Genomic DNA, 21646 nt, shown 5'->3' with positions numbered 1-21646 from the left:
TGACATTATTACTCTATTGAGACAATTATTTGTCTGAACCATAAACAAGATTTATTTGAAAAAAAAAGACAAATATAACAGAATATATAAGATAAAGGGAAAGACTAAATGAGTTAACTAAATATTGAAGTGCCGTGATATTTATCAATATATATAAATTATAACTTATATAATACTCCCGCCTGAAATATAAATAACTAAAATGGTTTTTTAATCTAGAGGTAATGGCTGCATCTTGTCACAGCTGCCTGAAGAATTTAAGCTACTGCACTTAACAAGCAGAAAACACTTAAATTGCACAAAATAGAGTATTAAATCCAATATCTTAAAAATATTTTGTATACAAAATTGCTATATAATGTGATAAAAATTTGATTGGAATGTTTTATACTCTGATACAAATTTTAACGATAAGTATTTCAAAAATTTCTAAATTTAATCCTTATTTGCTTTTCTTATAATATTTACAAGCAAATTTTAATCCCACATAATTAACAACTGTCAGGTTATTTGCATAATTCTAATATTTCCAAAAAACAGTATTGCACATTGTTAAAAAATTCAATTTATTTTACAATGCAGTCTTTATATTTTGCCAAGGATAAATAAATTCATTCACTATCCTTTTGAAGATGGCAATTCTTTTCACAAGACAAATAAATATCTTTAAAAAAAAGAGTCTTTGGGAGTGAAGTCTGGCAATTAAATTTCAGAGTTGCTTTACTTTGGTATTTGTTGACTTATGGTACATCAGTTGATGTACTTAGAACCTTCTGCATTGCTTCCAGTCTATTTAATCCAAGTGTTGCTTTACTTTGGTATTTGTTCACTGTACATCAGTTGATGTACTTAAAATCTTCTGCATTGCTTCCAGTCTATTTAAAGTGTTGCTGTACTTTGGTATTTGTTGACTTATGGTACATCAGTTGATGTACTTAAAATCTTCTGCATTGCTTCCAGTCTATTTAATCCAAGTGTTGCTTTACTTTGGTATTTGTTCACTGTACATCAGTTGATGTACTTAAAATATTCTGCATTGCTTCCAGTCTATTTAACTCAAGAGTTGCTTTACTTAGTTTAAACATAACTGGACAATCAAGAGATAAACAAACTTGTTTCTCATGTGAAAATCCTTGACAGCTATTGCATATCTGATACAAAAACAAATAAAAACATAAATATTATAAGTTTTGTAATTACATTTTCTTGGCTAACGACAACATTATAACACAGTATATAAATAAAAATTCAAATTCTAAAGCCAAAATGTTCCTGATTTTCTGGTTCTTTTTTGTACTTATTACTATAATCAACAGAAGATAAATACACTTACAGTTTTTAGTACTGAATAATTCCTCTCAATATCGTGCATACGGTAACACAATGTTGTTGCAACATTTTGTGTGTTCTTTCGACAACTAGCACAAATTCCAGTCTTGGTCAGTTGGTCACAAATTTCACAATTCATTGTGTTAAAATATTGTGATATCGTGCCCTACAAAATCAGGTTTTGAATAACTTATATGAGAATATGAATTATTAATATTGATTTAAATGCAATATATATCTATATGATAATAGCTATACTTTTTTACAGATCAAAAGTTTTAGATATCAAAATGTTTCAGCTATGTTAAAAGCCGTTAAAATTATAATATGTATGTGGTTGTTTACAATCTACTGGGCATCCAGCTATTTACTGTACTCACTATAATGGTAAACAATTTTAGGTGATTTAGGTTATAAAACTTACTTGTTTACTTTCTGCTGTATTTGATGTTGGTGGAGCAAACTTAACAACTTTTGGTAATTCATTGTACCATTGGTACACATCAACACCAAATAAGGACATGATTCTGTCCAATGGAGGTAGAATTTGCTTGGTGACATAGTAGATTGAATTCAGCCGCTGGCTGGTGTTCTTGACGACTTCTAATGGTGATCTTACAAGTTGGATAAGTGGTAAGCCTGGACTTCCATAGACTATCACATAAGGTACTCGTTCTCCTGTCCTTGGTTCAGATCGACGATCATTTGACAACATGCGCCTAGGCAAAAAAAAAAAGAATTAAAAATATTATAAACCTGACATTTTTTTAAGTGTACATATAAGTAAATACATTTCAATAAAAGATACTTACTTGGCTAGTTCCAAGGCTGGCACGCAAGCACCTGGTCGATATGAGTTTATTCCACGATATTCCTTAGCAAAGATTAAATCCTGCATGCTGATGCGTCCTTCAAGAACTTTGTTGCACTGACGCTTCACGTAACTTTTAACTTCAGAAATGTTGTGAGTGTTAAATAAAACCTTTATTGAACGCTCAAGGATCTGAAAAAAAAATTGCTCATATATATATAACACAACATGAGTGTGGTTGAATCTACAGTTCAACTAACTCAACAGTCTCAATACCAGCGGAAAATGCATTGTCAACACCAACATGTTTAAAATCTGCAAAATTCTGTCTGGTGCTGTAGGGCCTACTTTCTACCATGATCACTGAAACTAACTAACCTTTCCAACTGCAGGGCAACTATCTCTTCTAACTGTCTCAATGCCTTTTGCATCAAAGATTGGTTCCTTTTGGTCTAATGTTTCATAGCTATAGCCAACATACCGCTTCTTAGATTGCAACACACATGGATGGTATACCTACAAAAGTAACACAATTTATATATATATCTCATATATATTGACCAGCGAAACAGATATTCAGTTATCCGCATTCAGCGGATAACTCCTTGTAACTGTCCTGTTTCATCATCTTTTTTTTTTTTAATGACGTCATCATGTCTAAAAATGAAAATAACGTGGGTCACTTTTAAATTTCAATCCGTTATAGCTCGTCAGAATAAAACGTGATAATCATGAATAAAATGTTTTCTTGAAGCTATTGGATTGTAGATACGAATTCATGTAAACATTTTGCCAATCGGATGTTGTGACGTCATCATATGGCCAGTTGTATTTTCATATTTTGCGTAATAGTTCATCACATTTAAAAGGGCGCGCATCTATATTTTACGTATTCAAATTTCTTCTACACGTTCATATGTTGTTGCTGAGATAATGTCCTTCCAAAATTGCTATCTTAGTGTTTCTTGTTAAAAATAAGAATAAACAGGGGGTCCCGTAATTTCACCTATTCTACACTGTATGTAACATGTATACAGATTATACCGTTTGCACTGTATATACTGTATGACACGAAATTGACAGAATTCAGCACTAACAGCATTATGATATTCTTTCAGTTCAGGTCATAATGCCATAACCTTTTTCTGTGTGTATGACGTGCGCGTGGCGTTTGTCTTGCAGAAAACTAACTCGTCAAAGTGACGAGTTCAAATCTAGTTATTTATTCTGTCTTTCTACTGAATGATACTTTCAGTGCTAAGGCATTGATTTCCAAAGTAGTAGAGCACATTTACAATATAATAAAAATAATTTTATTAGACAACTAACAAAGTAACTGATGTACTTATAAGGGTCTTCTGTATCAAGAAGACTGTAAACAAACCTTTTCAAATTTAAGTTTAACTGGTTTGGGGTTGTCAGCTGTCACATCATCTACCATCTCCTTTGCTATTTTAAAAGCTTGTTCCTTGCTTGCACCCTTCACCACAATAAACAAACTGTACAATAAAAAAGAAAATGTAATAAGAAAGACTACTGTATGTGTTATAATTTAATAGAGGAATACTAACGTGATCTTTAGACTCCAAAAACACACCATATTGCAAAGTACTGTACTACTCAGTAAGGTGATAAATGTTATACTTTGTACACAATTTCCCATTTTTAATTCATATGTATTGTGTACATACCTATCTGTATCTCCATACACCACTTGTGCATCCCATTTATCAGAGTTCTCTACCAAGTAAATAGCCCTTTCCAATGTCTCTCTTGCTTTGCGTACAATACTATCTCCAATCTGAAAACAAAAACATTCATTTACAATTTACATAAAATAAGTTATTTTGATGAAAAATCAAATACTGTAATACACTTAGTTTTGCCATTACAAACGAGGAAACTGTAATAATTTATAAATAAAATTGGATCATGTATTCCTTTTTATTTTTAAAGTCAAATTACTCACTTCTACACATGGCATTCTTCCAGAGAAACTAGCTGATGTGTAACCATAGGTGACATTGGCAATGAGTTTTAAACCAAGTTGACGACTATCCAACATCCGAAGAAGAACCTACAAAAAATGTGGATGATACTAAGAAAACTAATGGTTTCTAACAATGCAGAGTTAACTTTTTGTTATTGTAACATATTTCATATTATGCCAATACACAATATATATGACTTTAACACAATTTTCTGAATTCAATATTTTATTCAAAATGGGAATCGCAAACACAAAACAAGAAATATACCTTATTTTGTTTGTGATCTTTCATGGCTTTCTTCACCATTACTCTTGCCCCTAGTATTTCTTCAACCATTCTGTAAAGTAATGTATTCAATCTTAATACAAAATAACAAGTCAAATCTATTGTTAAGTCTACAGCTACAGATTAAGAATTTACTTAAGTAATAGTTAGGAGAATACTTTACTTTGGCAATACACCTCTTCTGACATGTGACTTGACGAAAGCAACGCCATTGGGTGAAACATGAATATCATTCTTGTTAAACAGTCTTCTTAACTTCCGGTGTGGTATGCTATAGCTTGTACAACCAAACTTAAATTCACCATTTCTAAAAAAAAAATTTGGTTATCTGCATAAACTATCCACAAAATAAAACAAAAAGGGTGATCTCTATAACTAATACCCATATTTGTTTTATGACCAATCTTGATTTTTATTATAGGTAAAATATTAACTATATAGGTAAAACATTAACTATATAGGTAAAACATTAACTATATAGGTAAAACATTAACTATATAGGTAAAACATTAACTATATAGGTAAAACATTAACTATATAGGTAAAACATTAACTATATAGGTAAAACATTAACTATATAGGTAAAACATTAACTATATAGGTAAAACATTAACTATATAGGTAAAACATTAACTATATAGGTAAAACATTAGGAAGATATAAACTCATTCTTACTCTGCAATTCCTTCAATTTTGCCTAAACAAGTTGAATAGCAGTAGTTGTAAGCCATCATCATGGACGGGTAGAGAGATTGGAAGTCAAGTACAATCACAGGATCCTCATAAAAACGTGATTCTGGTTCCATTACTAATGGGATGCATACAGGAGCATTCATTCTGAGAAATAATGATGGAACAAGTAAATGAAAAAAGTCAATTTATGTTTTTATTTTATGATGACAGGCAAATAAAGCATTTAAGTAAATACTGTACATGGTTGCAATTTATTTATAATTTATTTCACCTTGCTCTTTGTTGTACACTTGGTGTTACAGCAATGTAATTCATAGGCTTAGCCAGTCGCAACATCATTGATTCTACCCGATACTGCAAATAAAAGTACAAACAAGAAATTTATTTATGTTTTAAATGTGGTAAAAAAAAACTTGCATCCATCCACAAAAACAACAAGATTTAAAATATGTTTTATTTACATGCACAAACAAGATCATTAGAAACATACCTGCGAACCTCTTGATAAAACAGAGTAAAATTGAATTCCAAAAACTCTTGCTAACTCACTGGTTCGACCAATCAAATCTAGTTGGTTCAACAGCTTCATTATTCCCACTACTCTGATCATGTAATGTTCAATTGTTCGCCATCTGTGGTAAAATACAGAATTAACTGAACTAACTTACAATTAACTTTTTTAATATCTACCCACATTTAAGTATTGTTAATGTAAATAATTTTTAATCAAATTTGAGGATTCTTTTACTGAAACTAGTCTTATGATCTTAGAAGTCTTTATTAGGAATGAAATTAAATTTACCTGTAAAGATCTGTCTTGTGGTCGAACCAATCAGCAAGCGATCGGAAGGAATACTCTGGGATTCGTTGATGAAGCACATGAAAGGCAACATTCTCAAATCGGTAATTAGTCAATGCAACCTGCAATGAAAATATTTGATGAATATATTTAACCTATTCTACAAAGTTGTTATTTTGAACACAAAGTATATAGTTTATTTACTAATCTAAAATTAACAATGATTTTGGTCAAACCTCATGTCGCAAAAGTCTCCAAAGGTTCAGAACAATCCTTCCCACAATGCTTATCTCTGACATGTGATCAGCACCCCATTCATCTTTTTGAGCTGAGAATTTGCTTTTCTTTGCACCTAACAAAAAATAAAACATTAATATTTATATGTTGAAACTGCATGGAGTAAAAATAACAATTCCCTTATCATTATTTTCATTAACAAAAAAAAAAACATACCTGGTATCCTTGACAACTGAGAGCAAAGGTCAATTGAAATGAACTCGGCTCTTTGAAGGATATATCCCCATGACAACATTTGTATCTCGTAGCCAACAAAAATATCTGGATCAAATCTGAAATATTTATTTAATATTTATACAAAAATGTTTATAAAATAAAGTTTATAAACTTTATTGTTGTCTTAATGTAATCTACTTTTATTACCTCTTAACAATTTTAACAAGTTCTTCAAATATTGCTTGTTCTGATTTTACAACTATCTCCTCAAGCTGTGTAATACCAGTTCTAGCAAGAAATGACCTCTTCCCACGACCATTATCTACTTCATTCCAATCATTCAATAAACCTGGGTCAAGGGTTATGACCCCTGTAGTGTTTCTTAAATTGTCATCCAATGTATCTGATTGGATGCAATAAAATATTGCAAAGACTGCATCAGCTTCAGGATCAGGTCGATAGTTGAGCCGGGTTCGACAGTGAACTTCTAGACTCATTACTGTGATGTGCTGTACCTGCAGATAATGATACAACATTTTTAATTCTTGATTCAATAAAGATTGAAAAATTGAATCATGATTTAATCCCACTCGTTGGTGTAAGTTTTATACTATGTATTGGTTGTTTTCATTTATTTACTGTTCATTCATTGTTTTATTTCAATATATACGACACATCAGAATGTCCAATATAAAACAAACTGGAAGAAAAGTGTAAATGGCTTGCCTAACTTTTGATCGTAGTTTTGTTTTATATTATCATAATCTAATATATAATTATACATACTTCATGAACTGCTTTGGCATCTTTTAAATTGTGCTGGCTCACTTTAAACCCAAATGCATTTCTCGGCGTTGGTCCATCAATTTCAGACAAATCTGAGGCTGCTCTGGCAACAGGAGTAGCAAAGGTTTCCTAATATGAAAAAAAGAAAACAGCTGTTAGAGCTACCCTCTTGAAATAAATTGGAATAAATATGATATATTCACTCTCTAATTTTATGAGACTGAAAAAGTGCTGAACTGGGAAATACTAAATACAGTTAAGGTCTGTCTACACTATCAGAACTTGTTTGACAAAAAGGGTGTTAGGTACCGAAATACGGTTGATATGCCTAAATATGGTAGTGATATGACATCATCATTTTCATATAGGGCACATCATCTTTTGTTGTCACATAAAGTTTGATAGTGTATACAGAACTTTAGGCCAATGCTTACCAAGTTTTGCATATTCAATTTTAAATCTTGTTGTTTTCCATTGTCTGTCAAAGTTTCTTTCACATTCAAGATAGGTGTACACTGGGTAATGTGAATCGGTGTACTAGTACTTGTGTGTGGAATACTTGTGTTCCTTTGTGAGATAGCTGGAGTTCCTGCTGTAAATGATTTACTAGCTTCTCTAAAAGGGGTACTGTGACATGGCTGGTTTTTAAATAATGGTAATTTGGTCATTGGTTTGTCAGATACTGGAGTTTTGTACAGCTCAGATGAAAATGATTTAACCTTTTCATCACTTTTCTCTTTTATCTTTTCATGTACTGATTTATTTTTGTCTTGTTCACAAATGTTTCCACTTCTTTCAACTTTTATTCTTTTTTTCTGTTTGTACAGTTCTTTACCTTCCATCCATTTTGTAACTCCTGATCGTGATGGAGGCAGTTTGCATGGAGTAATTACTGTAGTTTTATTACTCAAAGTAAGTGCTCTCAATTCTGGTCGGGTCTCAATTTCATTAATTAGCTGGAAGCTATTATTCAAATCTTGGCTTGTGGAATGTACTTCTGTAAATGAATTAACTAAGCATTTTCTCCAATGTTGAATGCCATTCTCTGATAAAACACTTCTGCATTTTGGAAACTCAGATGGGATAACAGATTTGATTCTGTTATGATGTGATGGTTGATTACTGAAACAAAACAGATTTGATTCTGTTATGTGATGTTTGATTACTGAAATAAAACAGATTTGATTCTGTTATGTGAGGTTTGATTACTGAAATAAAACAGATTTGATTCTGTTATGATGTGATGGTTGATTACTGAAATAAAACAGATTTGATTCTGTTATTATGTGATGGTTGATTACTGAAATAAAACAGATTTGATTCTGTTATGATGAGATGCTTGATTACTGAAATAAAACAGATTTGAATCTGTTATGATGTGATGGTTGATTACGGAAATAAACAGATTGATTCTGTTATGTGATGTTTGATTACTGAAATAAAACAGATTTAATTCTGTTATGATGAGATGGTTGATTATTGAAATAAAACAGATTTGATTCTGTTATGATGAGATGGTTGATTATTGAAATAAAACAGATTTGTTTCTGTTATTATGTGATGGTTGATTACTGAAATAAAACAGATTTGATTCTGTTATGTGATGTTTGATTACTGAAACAAAACAGATTTGATTCTGTTATGATGTGATGGTTGATTATTGAAATAAAACAGATTTGTTTCTGTTATTATGTGATGGTTGATTACTGAAATAAAACAGATTTGATTCTGTTATGATGAGATGGTTGATTATTGAAATAAAACAGATTTGTTTCTGTTATTATGTGATGGTTGATTACTGAAATAAAACAGATTTGATTCTGTTATGTGATGTTTGATTACTGAAACAAAACAGATTTGATTCTGTTATGATGAGATGGTTGATTATTGAAATAAAACAGATTTGTTTCTGTTATTATGTGATGGTTGATTACTGAAATAAAACAGATTTGATTCTGTTATGTGATGTTTGATTACTGAAACAAAACAGATTTAATTCTGTTATGATGAGATGGTTGATTATTGAAATAAAACAGATTTGTTTCTGTTATTATGTGATGGTTGATTACTGAAATAAACAGATTTGATTCTGTTATGTGATGGTTGATTACTGAAATAAAACAGATTTGATTCTGTTATGAAATAGTCTTACCTTGATTTATCTGGTAAGTCAGCTGGACTTTGGCAGAAAGCTTCTTGGTGGTGAAACTCCTTAAGCCCAAATTTAGAAAGTGACTCAGTTACTTCTGTTTGAGAAGGAGGTAACTGCTGTGGCATCCACACTTTCACTCCTACAGGTAAACCATTTGTTGATGGAGTATCATCATCTTTAGGGCCTTCATCTGATGTTTTAGTCTTGGATTTTTTATGAAATTCCTGTTGTTTATCCTCCTTTATAGGTTCTTTATTGCTCTGATATTCTTTTCTTTTAGATGTTTTACAACTTTCAGATGTTTTACAATTAATTTCACTACTTTCATTAGTTTTTGAACAGGATATATTTTGAGAACACATAACACACATTACAGAATCATCTTCCAATGATTCCTCTAATGGACGTTTTCTGTTTTGTGTTTTTATGAAAATGCTATCCTCTTGTTCGGATGGTTGTTTTACAGATTGTTGTTTTGATTTTACAACCTCAACTGATTGTTTGGGTGGTTCTGGTGTATCAGGAACAGAGAAAATAGGAATCGGAGAACATTGGTTGGATTCTGTTTCTTTTCCATGAAACAATTTAGTAAAACTGGAAGAACATAGGTTGTTCTCATCTTGTATAAATGAAGGAGAAGTTTCATCTTTACTATAATGATTTTGGGGTTCAGTAATAATGGAATGCTGCTGGCCTAAATCAGTTGATATGGTTGGTTCAAGTATGAAATTACTCTCATTACTACCAGCTTTAAATTCTAAACCATCTATCAAGTTGTCATTTTGCTCAGAATTACCTATTTTTTCTTCTGAGTGTTGTTGATCCAATATTTCTACTTCTGCCCCAATGTTATTTACTTCTATTTCTTCTTTGTGATTGATAAACTCAATTTCCTCAAGGCTTTGATTTTGTTCGACCAAGTTAGTTATAGGTACTTCTATGCTTGGTTCATGACTAATTTGACTATCATCGTTTGAGGTCTCAGATTTTATGTCTTGTACCGCTGATGTTTCAGTTCCTGTTTCACGGTTCTGTATGATATTTTCAGATTCCACTTCTATTTCATTCGTGTTCAAAACATCTTGACTATCAATACAAATAGAATCACTTGAAGAGTTGTTTAAAGAACTTCCATTACAAGAGTTCAAACTAAAACCATTTGATTCTTGTGAGGAAATAACATGTGAAGCTGTTGAACAGATTACTTTGTAAGTAGGTTCACCTTCAACTAAAAAGCCTTGGGAATCCAGAAGATTGAAAGATGTTTCAACATTACTATCGCTACCTGTGGAATACAAGGAATCGGACAAGTTTTGAGAACGTTCTTGATTATTTCCAGTCTTTTGAGATAGTGCAGTATAATCTGAGGTAAAGCTGTTGTTATATTGTTCTGGAGTTATATCATCGATTGATGTATCTGGTTTTTCTACCATATCCGAATTCAGAAGCTTGTAAGATGAACTTTCATTTTTACTATCAACATCTTTAGTAATTGCACACTTAGGTTCACCAGATTTTGCTCCAACTGTATTTAATGATTCTTTCAGCATAGTAGTTTCAGTCATTTTCTTAGAATCATTTGAGGCTTTCTGTACGACCGCTTCTGAAGCTGTCACAATTGCTTCTGGACTGTTTGGCAACACAGAGTTAGAAATCAAGGCATCTGTCTGTAGACAATCTTCTTGATGTTCTTTCATTTCAGCATTAGAAGATAGTGGTGAAACAGCATCAACAGTTTCTGTTAACATTTCTGGAATTTTCGTTAAGGCACAATCTGATGTGTTGTCAAAGTCTGAATTAATACCTGTCTCAATTTTGTCTAAGGCACTGACTGATGTATTTGGTATGGGAGAGTTAATAGTTGCATCTTCTTGTATTTTGTGACTATCAACATTGTCTGGTAATCCAATTGCTGCACCATACATTTTCAGGCAAGTAGAATCAACAGAAGCACTTTCTTGTGATACAACTTCTAAAAGTGAATCATCAGGATGATTATTCTGGTCTTCGATGGCCTTTCTAAATAAATCTAGAAAAGAGGCTGACTCAGATGCATTAACCTTATCTTCATTGTCACTACTACATAAGATGTTTTTGGAAAGAGGCAGTTTTGAAATTCCGGCTGAATTATTTAATGAAATTGTGTCAATGTTTTTGCATAAGGTTTCCTCTGAATTAACTGGATTACATTCTTTGTGTAAATTTCCTGTATTTCTACGCTTTCTTTTTAATTTTTGTGAAGCGCCATCTGAAGTTCTTTTCCGCTTATTCCTTCTAACTTTCTGTGTCTTTTTTTCCTTAGATTCTCTGTTCTTTTCTGAATCAACTGAGCAGACTACATTTTCCTTAACTGGTGATTTTTCAACATGCATAACTTCATCAAATTCTTCTCTTTCTGTTAAATTAACATTTCTCGAACCCTGATTAGTTTTATAGTTTTTACTCATTAGTACATTGTCACAATTAGTTTGTGTTATGTTGTTTGATGGCTTTATCCTCTTCACATTTCCTAAATTCCTTATATTTCCTACATTTCTTTGTTTGCTTGAAGTCATTGTCTTAACAGAAACTACACTGGCATCTTTGATATCAATGTTGGACGTTGGTGACCAGCATCTTGGTGGACTGGAGACTTCCGGAGGACAAATTGGAGACATGTATGCAAAAGACAGAAGAACATCTTGATACAATGAGTCACAGTCTGTATTGGTAGTATCAAACATCTGTTCTGGTAGTTTTTTTACTACGGTTTTATTATCGAAAAACTTTCTTGATAACTTTGATGGTTTTTGTTTTTTAAACTTGTCTTTCGTTAAATCATAATGTCTAGAAGGGGAGTTAATATCCTGAACAATCAAATGTCCATCTTGTTTCAAAAACTTTATTCCTACTCTAGGAACGATTGGACAACGTTGTTCTGTAATGTTCATATCTGTTTCATGTGATACTTGCTTAAAAACCCCAAGCTGATTCTGTTGAACGTTTCTGATGTCTTTTCTTAAATCATATTGACCATGTCTTGGTTCAGATATTGAGTCATTTCTAGTGCCGTTTTTAAATTTTCTGGCAGGATAAATGTTATCAAGAAATAAAAGTGCTGGTTTTTCTTTTTTCTTTGGAATTTTCTTACAAGCAAGTCGTCTCTTTGGAGATTGTATAAGATTGTGAACTTTGGGTGGGAAATTGACTATTTTCCTTTTGTTTTCTTTCTCTATGCTTCTTCTCAAATCAATTTTCTTTATCTTCTTAAGTTGTCTCTCAATATCACTTAAAAACTTCTTCGTGAGTAATACAGTCTGTTTCTCTGCATTAACTTTATGGACAACTACTCTGAGTGTTCGACATCCTACAAATGGGTTTCCACCAAACGATGAACTCATTAAGGCCTTTGGTTTCTTCTTTTCTTTCAGTTCAAAATCATCATCAATATCATCATTCTGATATTTTTCACTCGAGCAATCTTTCATCAACGATTCCATTAACACATTTTTACAAGGATTTGTACGACTCTTTCTATTGATCCTGCTGTTTGCCTTTTTTGTAATTGGATTAGTTTTTCTTCTTTTCTTGTTAGGAAAAAACCTTCCTTCTTTAAAATCGTCATCACTAATGTTGAGTTCAGGAGTGTTTTTGAGATCAGTTTTAATATTTTCATTAAGGTAATCATTGTTACATGTCAGAACATCGCCATTTAAACATTTCTGATTCTTCTTTCCTGGATCTTTTTCCATGGGATTTGTTGTTATACTTTGTTTATCATGTTTTAAACCTTTGTCTTCCAATATGACTTCTCTAGAACAGTTGTTCATAGCTGGTTTTCTCAGCTCATTTAATTCAAGTGTGTTGATTGTTGTCAACATTTCGTTACTTGGTTTATTTTCAGGCACTTTATATTCTTCTTTGTTCTCAGGAGATACATCTGGACTGCTTATTACATTTTTAACAAATTCAGAATTCTTTACATCTGGTTGTTTTTGTGCAGAATTTGCGTCTTCACATGCTTGGATATTTGGTACTTGTAGAAGAGTTTTGTCTTCACAAGATGATTCTTTAACGTCTTCAGAATCTTCTAAATAACCAGAATCTTTTAGTTGTATTGTTGGATCAGAAACATCTAACACTGCAGTACTGACATCAGTTGGTAATATTTCTGGTTCTACAATCTCCTCACTCTGTTTTGTGTCAGTGGTTATAAGTCGATCTAAACTGTTAATTTCAGCTGTAACTTCCTCTCCTTTATTGACTTTCAATTCATCATTTCCATTTTCTGTGTATTTTCTATCCCCCTTTATGTCTTTGTTCTGTTGGAAATTGTTTTTATCCACTTCCGCTCTGCACATCTGTGTGTTTAGTTTGGTAACCTTCATTTGGTTGTCAAATTGTAGAGGTAAATTACGCCAGCGGACACCTAAAGTCTTAGTTTTCGGAATGCACTGAGTAGACACTGTATCCTCTGCAATACAAAAGTAATTGATAAAATGAGAGTAATAATGATTGGAAGAATGGGGAATGGTTATGGTGAAAATGTAAATAATTCAGTTTGATTATAGAATGACCAAGATAGGGTGACAGCAATTAAAGTTTATGCTTTTAAAAAAAGACTAACCGGACTGCTTCTATACTTTAGTGACAGTAAGTACAATAATGAATACAATTATTAAAGAGACTATTTCACCATTTCTTAATACTCATAAACCTCTTATTTGTACCTTCTTTTTCATCTGATCCCCCATCTACTTGAGGTAGCTTGTCTACAATTTTATCATCTGTTTCCTCTAATGTGTCATCAAACCATGACAAGTGGATATCATTGTCATCTGAACAGAGCTTAATGCTATGCCTGTAAAATATGAAAAGTGATTGTCTGAACTGGGCTTATACTATAAATACACATTTATTTTAAGAAAAAAAAGGATAAACATGTGTATGCAAAATTAACAACAAGTTCTGATTACTTAAATTAGATAATGCCATTTTCAACAGTAATTAAAAATTAAAATTGCTGACTCACTGTGTTGCCATGGCTACAACATCGTCATCCCATGCTTGAGTCATCATTATTCTCTCTTCCTCTTCTTCTACATCAAATTGTACTTGACCTTCCTCTTCTTTTATTTCAATTGAGCTCAATCCTGATAACATACTACCTTCTTCTAATGATGTTTCAGTTGCTAAGTCTGCTAATAATGCTACCAAGTGTTTATCTTGCGTTGAACCTTCACAGAAAAACATTTGACTCATAATACAACAAATTGAAATGGGTTTTTAATAAGTCGGTTTAATGACTTCACATGCAGCAATGTAGTACAGCCCCTCCTGTGAGACACCCCATTAAGGGACATTTTTACGAATCAAAAGCAATACATATTTAGGAGTATTTTATTGCAGGCCCAAATTATCCTCTTAATAGGAGTTCTAATTGACAGTGACAATTCCAAATGGTATACCTATGTGTTGAGACATACTAAAGCTTTGACTTGCTTCAACAACTGATAACACAGCTTCTTCATCTATGCAAGGTTTCACTTCTCGTCTGTTTTGAGCGTCTATAAAATTGAAAAAAAAAGCAAAATGTAAAAATTAAATTCTTAGATTCTAAGACGTTTATACTTGCTTGCTTATCATTCTAGTAAACCTGGTAAGTGGAAGCATGTACTTAAGACAATAGGAAAAAATGATATGGTGGTAAGTATGTGTAATAATTAAGCTAATAATCAAAATTTATTTATTTTAAAAATATATTTTGTATATAAATGAAAAATTAAAACTTAAATAATGTTGGTTTCAAACAGTTTCATATATGTTGTACTTGAACCATTACCTTGTGATTGGCTAGAATTTAAAAAGCTTTGTTCGGATTGGCTAAGAAGTTGAAGAGTATCTTGAGATGAATCACTTTCCTCATGTTGACTGTGACTATAAGGTAATTTACACATATGATAATTGACAATTATGCTATAATCACTATTGATGAAGAATCTACAATACTAGATCAACAACATTTAAAAACTAAATATTCCTGAAGACTGACTGGGTTTTAGCAAAATTTGCACTTAAATAAATACAAAGCTATATGAAATTAATCCTGTGATGATAAAATATTCTTCTGTACTTTGGGAATGAAAACTCACAGTAGAGCATGTTGTTGTTGAATAATGTCATCAAGTCTTGCAAGCTGCTGTTTCTCACTTGCTGTAGGCGGAATGAAACCACGTTCTGCAACAAAATTAAAGTAATCCTGCATTACAACAAGTGAATTTTAAATAAATAAAAAAAAACCATTATACACACAGCTAAATAATAGTCAGTTATTTGATATAAAGCTAGCATAGTAAATTTAAACATAACAGTCATTAAAGTAATTCTAATTGTACTTGATATTTTCAATAATTTCATAACATTTTTCATACCTGGAGAAGAAGGAGGTAACAACTGTGAGACTTGATTTAACTCTTCTCTTCGTTTTTTCTCATCTTCCCAAATTGCCAATAAACCAGGGTTTCTACCAACATTTTCTGAAAAATAACACATACTAAATTGTTCTTGTTTCTGTAAATACTAATTACTAAAGTAATATAGAAATATTTAAAAAATCTCTAAATTAATGTAAGGTTGGTCCTTACTTTAGATGTTTTGAAACCATTTTCATTTTAAATTGGTCTTACTTAGCCTTGGAATAGACTTTAGTGCCTTACCCTGTATTTGTAATCTGTTCAAAATATCAACAGCAACACAGTCTACTTCTAATTCACAGGTACTCTGTTTAGCTGTATCTAATATCGCATTTCTATAACATAATACAATGTTTTTATCAATGTTTAAAATGTAGAAATAAGGCAAGGAACTTCCTGAAATGCTACCAAAGAATCAGTTAAGGCAAGGAACTTCCTGAAATGCTACCAAAGAATCAGTTAAGGCAAGGAACTTCCTGAAATGCTACCAAAGAATCAGTTAAGGCAAGGAACTTCCTGAAATGCTACCAAAGAATCAGTTAAGGCAAGGAACTTCCTGAAATGCTACCAAAGAATCAGTTAAGTATAATTATTCATATTTCTAGTTCAGGTAGGGTTTATGTTATTTGTTTACCTACAGAAAATGAATTAATAAACAGTATACATATAATGCATGTTTATGATGTATAATGTTTATAATTGTAGTTGAGGTCAGGTCACCTTCTATGGTTACAGCAGTAAATTGCTATATGTACAATATTAGAAGGCATATTGTTATCTGAGTCTAATTATTGCAGTTGTTATCTATTACTGTAAGTATACATACAATCATTACTTTATTAATTCTTTCTTTGCCATACAAACATTTAAACATTACTAAATTGACAACCATTCAGTATGAAACTAATTATACATCACCTTGGTATTCTATTCAAATCATAATAGGTTGTAGACAGGTCGCCATAGCAACTGTTACTTGAGACATCTTGTTTGTTCAACAGATAATTTGATGGCTTTTCTATAATATGAATAGGTGAACTTGTAACTTAAAGTCCAAAAATAAGCTCTTGTAATATTAGTGAAATGTATATGAACCCATTGTTGAAATGGAATATATGAAAACCAGTAAGGCAAATTTGAAATAAATTAGACTTACCCTCAGTATCATTGGGAGATCTAAACTTAAATGCACTTATGTTAACCAGGTCCATACCAGATAGGTTGTAGTCAATAAAAAACTGTAATTTAAATTGGCTGGATTAATGAAAAACCTTTATCTTAGATAATCCAGTGTTCTTGATTAAATCATTTTCACATCCGGTATTGGTTATGTTGATAATGAAAATGAAATAAACAAACAAGAACATTTGTTTTTATTGCATTTTGATGTTATTTAAATTGTAAAGTTTTTATAGCTAAATAAAAGAAAATAAAGAAAAAAAGGGATCATCACCTGAAGGAGAAATGGAATATGAGCTTCATGCGGTTGATGAACCTTGTTCATAATGGCGCCGCCGTGAAGCAAGTCAACAGCTCTGATGCAGAAATAAATATGAATGTGCAAAGTCAACAATAAAATAATATTCAAACACTACTAATTCTACTGTATTTATGTCTACAATACATTATACTGTAGCTGCTCTACAGAGACAGACATCTTTGTATTTATGTCTACAATACATTATACTGTAGCTGCTCTACAGAGACAGACATCTTTGTATTTATGTCTACAATACATTATACTGTAGCTGCTCTACAGAGACAGACATCTTTTTATTTTTACAACATAAATAGATATAAATTCATTATTTATAAATATATAAATATAAAATTGTTACTAAAACAATTAAAAAGGTAAGACTGAAACATACTTTTTTACCATCAATGGATTGCAAAAATATATCTTCATAAATAATTTTTCTTCTTCATAGTATCCATAAAATGGGCTAAAAGAATTTTAAAATTGATGATCAAACCATTAGTTCCATTGGTAAATAAAAACAAAAATAAGTGTTTTCTGGTTTATGTTATTGATATGTTATGTTATTGATATGTTATGTTATTGATATGTTATGTTATTGATATGGTGCCAAGACGATTTCTTTCAGAATATAGGATGCCTATAGAAGATACTTACATTCCAGACACAAGTGAAATCTTAAAAACATGCAGTGTTTGGTTCTTAATGGATTGATTCATTGCAACTTGTAAAGCTTTATCAACACTGATTGCAAACTGTAGAAGGTACTGATCATCCTCTACTGGTCTTGGACCATCATAAGGAACGTAGATGTACGGCAGCAATCCATGGATATGCAAACATGTCTTTTGGCCTGTTGAGAAAAACATGCAATCAGAAAAAAGGTTCCACATTTAAATCTGTTTGCAGGAGACCTATAGTGAAGTAATTATTGTTATATTTTTTTATCATTTTTTTATCAAATAAAAGTTTTCATTTTTACATCGTAAATCATGTTAAAGAAATTAGTTCAGAAAGAGAATGTTTCTGTTAAGTGTATGTAAATCAAGACTTAATTCTTGCTATGATTCAGGTTTAGAAAGATGTATTACAGACCAATTTGTGAGACCTTTAAACACATAAGTCTTGTCTTCCAAAAAGTATAACAATAAATGATTGAGGTATTTGTTGAGTACTGTAGGTACTCAACTGAATGTTATTTTTATATCTCAATTTGCACTTTACTAACTATATATAGCACTAACTTCATGTATTAATCAATCTGTATTTAAAAAGCATTTGGTTTATCATTCAATTTCCATTTCTGTCCCTTTTCCAATCTATACTTATCAACATTTAATGAATTTTCATCAATAATTAACAACTTGATATCAATAATCGTCACTGCAATATGGGTGTATTATGAATAATGTATGTATAATAATAATTTACATCAAAATGTATTTAGCAGTTTCAGAATGCTGTACTGAGTACAGGTAGTAATCATAATACGTTACATACTGTATTTAGCAGTTTCAGAATGCTGTACTGAGTACAGGTAGTAATCATAATACGTTACATACTAAAGAGGACTGAGTACAGGTAGTAATCATAATACGTTACATACTAAAGAGGATAATTTTTTTTTATATTTATTCTAAAATGTGAGGTACATCAATGATTGTAAATGGAATGAATGGAATATTTTTTATTGTAACTTACCAGCAGGGGTAGCACCAAACACCCTTACAACAGGAACACGCTTTACGTCACAGCCTCTAAAGTCAGAGTATGTAATGTCCAAGTCTGCAATAGGCTCAGACATATATGTATCAGCTGTCACAATACGAACTGACAACATTTTGTCTTCCATTTTTCTATATAAACCTTTTAGGACAACAACATTAATTACTGCATTATACTATCATTATGATCAGAGAACAATTCTTTATCTATGCACTGGATTGTTACTACTGAATCAGTATGGTGGTCTGTAAACTTAATGCTCTTATTGTAAATGTTTAAAAATTGCAAACTCTGTTGTTATTTTATTGCAAATTAATCAATTTCTTCAATATACCATAAGTATGTGTATGGCATTTAAACATTATAATTGCTTTGCTACTTTGGTTGGATCTGAATTAAAATACAATAATTCTATAATTTTATGCATGAATGAATTTTAGTCTATTCTTTTCATCTTGCAGTGCAATAAATGAATACATATCCATGAGGTGAGTTCACAGTGCATTCAAGCACAGTTTGAACAAAGCCTATACTATTCCAATGGATGGATACACAACAGTAGGCAGTATAAACTACCATCTCATTGTACTGTACCTACTGAATACAATACAAAAAGGTATTATCAGTGATCAAGGGTGTTGTTATATACCGTAATGGTAAAGGTTCAAGAGTTTTTTCTGTGTAATCTTTGAGAAGCAAACATAACAACTGATGGGTTTAATAGCATTATCAATGCCTTTTGAATACAGTAGTTGATAGCAAATCTGACATAAAGGTATTTCCTATTTAAAGTTAATGCAAATCAAGTTAACTATTTTGAATGAAAACACTACAAAAGTAAAAAACCTTTTCACTAATTCAAAGAGGTGATTATTCCAAGCTTTGATTAACTGAAAAAGGCTTTAGGTATTTAGAGGTGTAGTCTCAGTCTCAAGTACCTATGAAATAATAATTTAATAACAATTTTTTTTTTGAATATGCCAATGTTATATTACAGTAGTTATTTAGACCAAAAATTTATTGAATTGAAAAAAAAAACATTTATTTTGTATTTTTTATAAGCAAAATTAATATTTTTGGGCAAAACGGAATGAATATATTAAAACTGATTTTGTTTTATTTTTCATGTTTTGTGGGATAATGCATCTTTAATAAAAAATATTACGGTAATAAAAAGTGAAACTCACTGTTTCAGTATAAAAAGTGAAACTAATAAAATCAAAACCAAATAGTACCGTAATGATGATATTAGTAGGTAATAAATTAACTGTATTTTAAAGGAAATTATTTATAAAGACAATTCTTTAAAACTAATTTTTTCTATTATTGGCAGGGTCAATCACGGGTAGATGTAAATTAGTATTTTCTACTGGCACGATTAACCATGCTGGATCTCTTCTTCTTGTTCTTCTTTGGAATATCTCTAACATTTGATTTGGAGACGATTTCGATCCAAGTCGGCCCTAAACCGTCTCGGCCAAAGTCAAGTCGGCCCCAAGTCAAGTCGGCCCCAAGTTAACTCGGCCTCAAGTCAACTCGGCCTCAAGTCAACTCGGCCTCACGTCAACTCGGCTCCGTTAAAGTATGGAATGTAAAAGGTGCAAAAGAAGGGGATTGATAAAATAATATTTCTTCACATTTTTTTAACTATGAATAATTCTGACTTTTAATGAATATTAATATTTAGACAATAATACATTTTAGCAAAAAAAATAAGAAGGATTTCACCATCTTTCCTTTATTTACGTTTAATAAAATTAACATTAAACAAACAATTGATTAATAAGCTAACATTCATACTATTATTAATGATTACAATATGAACATTTGGAAAATAAATAGGAACACATTGTAGACCCAATAATGATGATGCACGTACGTGGGCGCGTATGTTCGTTCGTGCGTCAACATTCAATAAACATGTCCGATATGCGAGGACATTTATTAGGTGTAATAAGATTGTTTGGTTGAATCATTGAGGTATTAAATAATGTTAACTCCATGGTTGAATCACCGTCACGCGTAGATTTCTTCAGTGTATGCATTTGATTAGGCGACAACATCTGAAACCAATTAGCTGCGCATTTGGCAGCTATTTCGATATCTACAACTGCTACGTGTTTTCGCTGACCGGGGAATTCCCCTTTTTTAAAAATGCAAATCATGGACAAAAACGATATGTACGATCATTTTTCTATGGCCAAATGGTGGAACCATGGAGCTATAATAGCTCCATGGTGGAACGTAGGCCTACGTCTTCAATTTACTAAAATGTGGTACCTGCACATGTTTTGTAACACGCGGGTACTTCTATTCATATCGGCAATGAGATCATTTTTTTATATGAGTATTTTTCTTATTTTGTTTTTAAGAGTGGATAGTAATAATCATAATAATATTAAGTACTTTTTGCGTTCCATACTTTATTGTGGCCGAGTTGACCAATTAGTTTTTGCCCGAGTTGACGTGAGGCCGAGTTGACGTGAGGCCGAGTTGACTTGAGGCCGAGTTGACTTGGGGCCGACTTGACGTGGGGCCGACTTGACTTTGGCCGAGACGGTTTGGGGCCGACTTGACCTGCACCCTTCGAGACATTGTGTTGTATCGCAAGTTTGCGCATTATACCTTCCTGATAAGTTCCATCATTATTAATAAGGTTTATCGCAAACAAATAGCTTTATTTCGTGAGG

General features: G+C 31.7%; 1 protein-coding gene across 1 annotated transcript; it reads right to left on the bottom strand.

Moving 5' to 3' along the window:
- Positions 1-14: 14 nt before the first annotated feature.
- Positions 15-19902, bottom strand: LOC140055338 (DNA polymerase zeta catalytic subunit-like). Its single transcript, XM_072100657.1, has 33 exons — positions 18933-19902; positions 17889-18084; positions 17623-17697; positions 17205-17286; positions 16908-16989; positions 16670-16769; positions 15995-16086; positions 15710-15814; positions 15431-15515; positions 15121-15215; positions 14747-14845; positions 14311-14515; positions 14009-14139; positions 9300-13752; positions 7582-8269; positions 7148-7276; positions 6569-6876; positions 6362-6477; positions 6145-6260; positions 5912-6030; positions 5600-5741; positions 5381-5463; positions 5092-5253; positions 4580-4723; positions 4399-4468; positions 4110-4217; positions 3832-3941; positions 3525-3639; positions 2519-2656; positions 2142-2332; positions 1754-2048; positions 1334-1495; positions 15-1151 (listed from the first exon to the last, which is right to left on the bottom strand). The coding sequence occupies exons 1-33, from the start codon at positions 19081-19083 to the stop codon at positions 999-1001; spliced, it is 9300 nt and encodes a 3099-aa protein (XP_071956758.1). The 5' UTR covers positions 19084-19902; the 3' UTR covers positions 15-998.
- Between the last annotated feature and the right edge of the window lie 1744 nt (positions 19903-21646).

This window comes from Antedon mediterranea, chromosome 7, assembly GCF_964355755.1.
Source record: "Antedon mediterranea chromosome 7, ecAntMedi1.1, whole genome shotgun sequence".
Lineage (NCBI taxonomy): Eukaryota > Metazoa > Echinodermata > Crinoidea > Comatulida > Antedonidae > Antedon > Antedon mediterranea.
The sequence above is the reverse complement of the archived record's forward strand: the minus strand, read 5'-3'. Positions and strand labels throughout refer to the sequence as shown.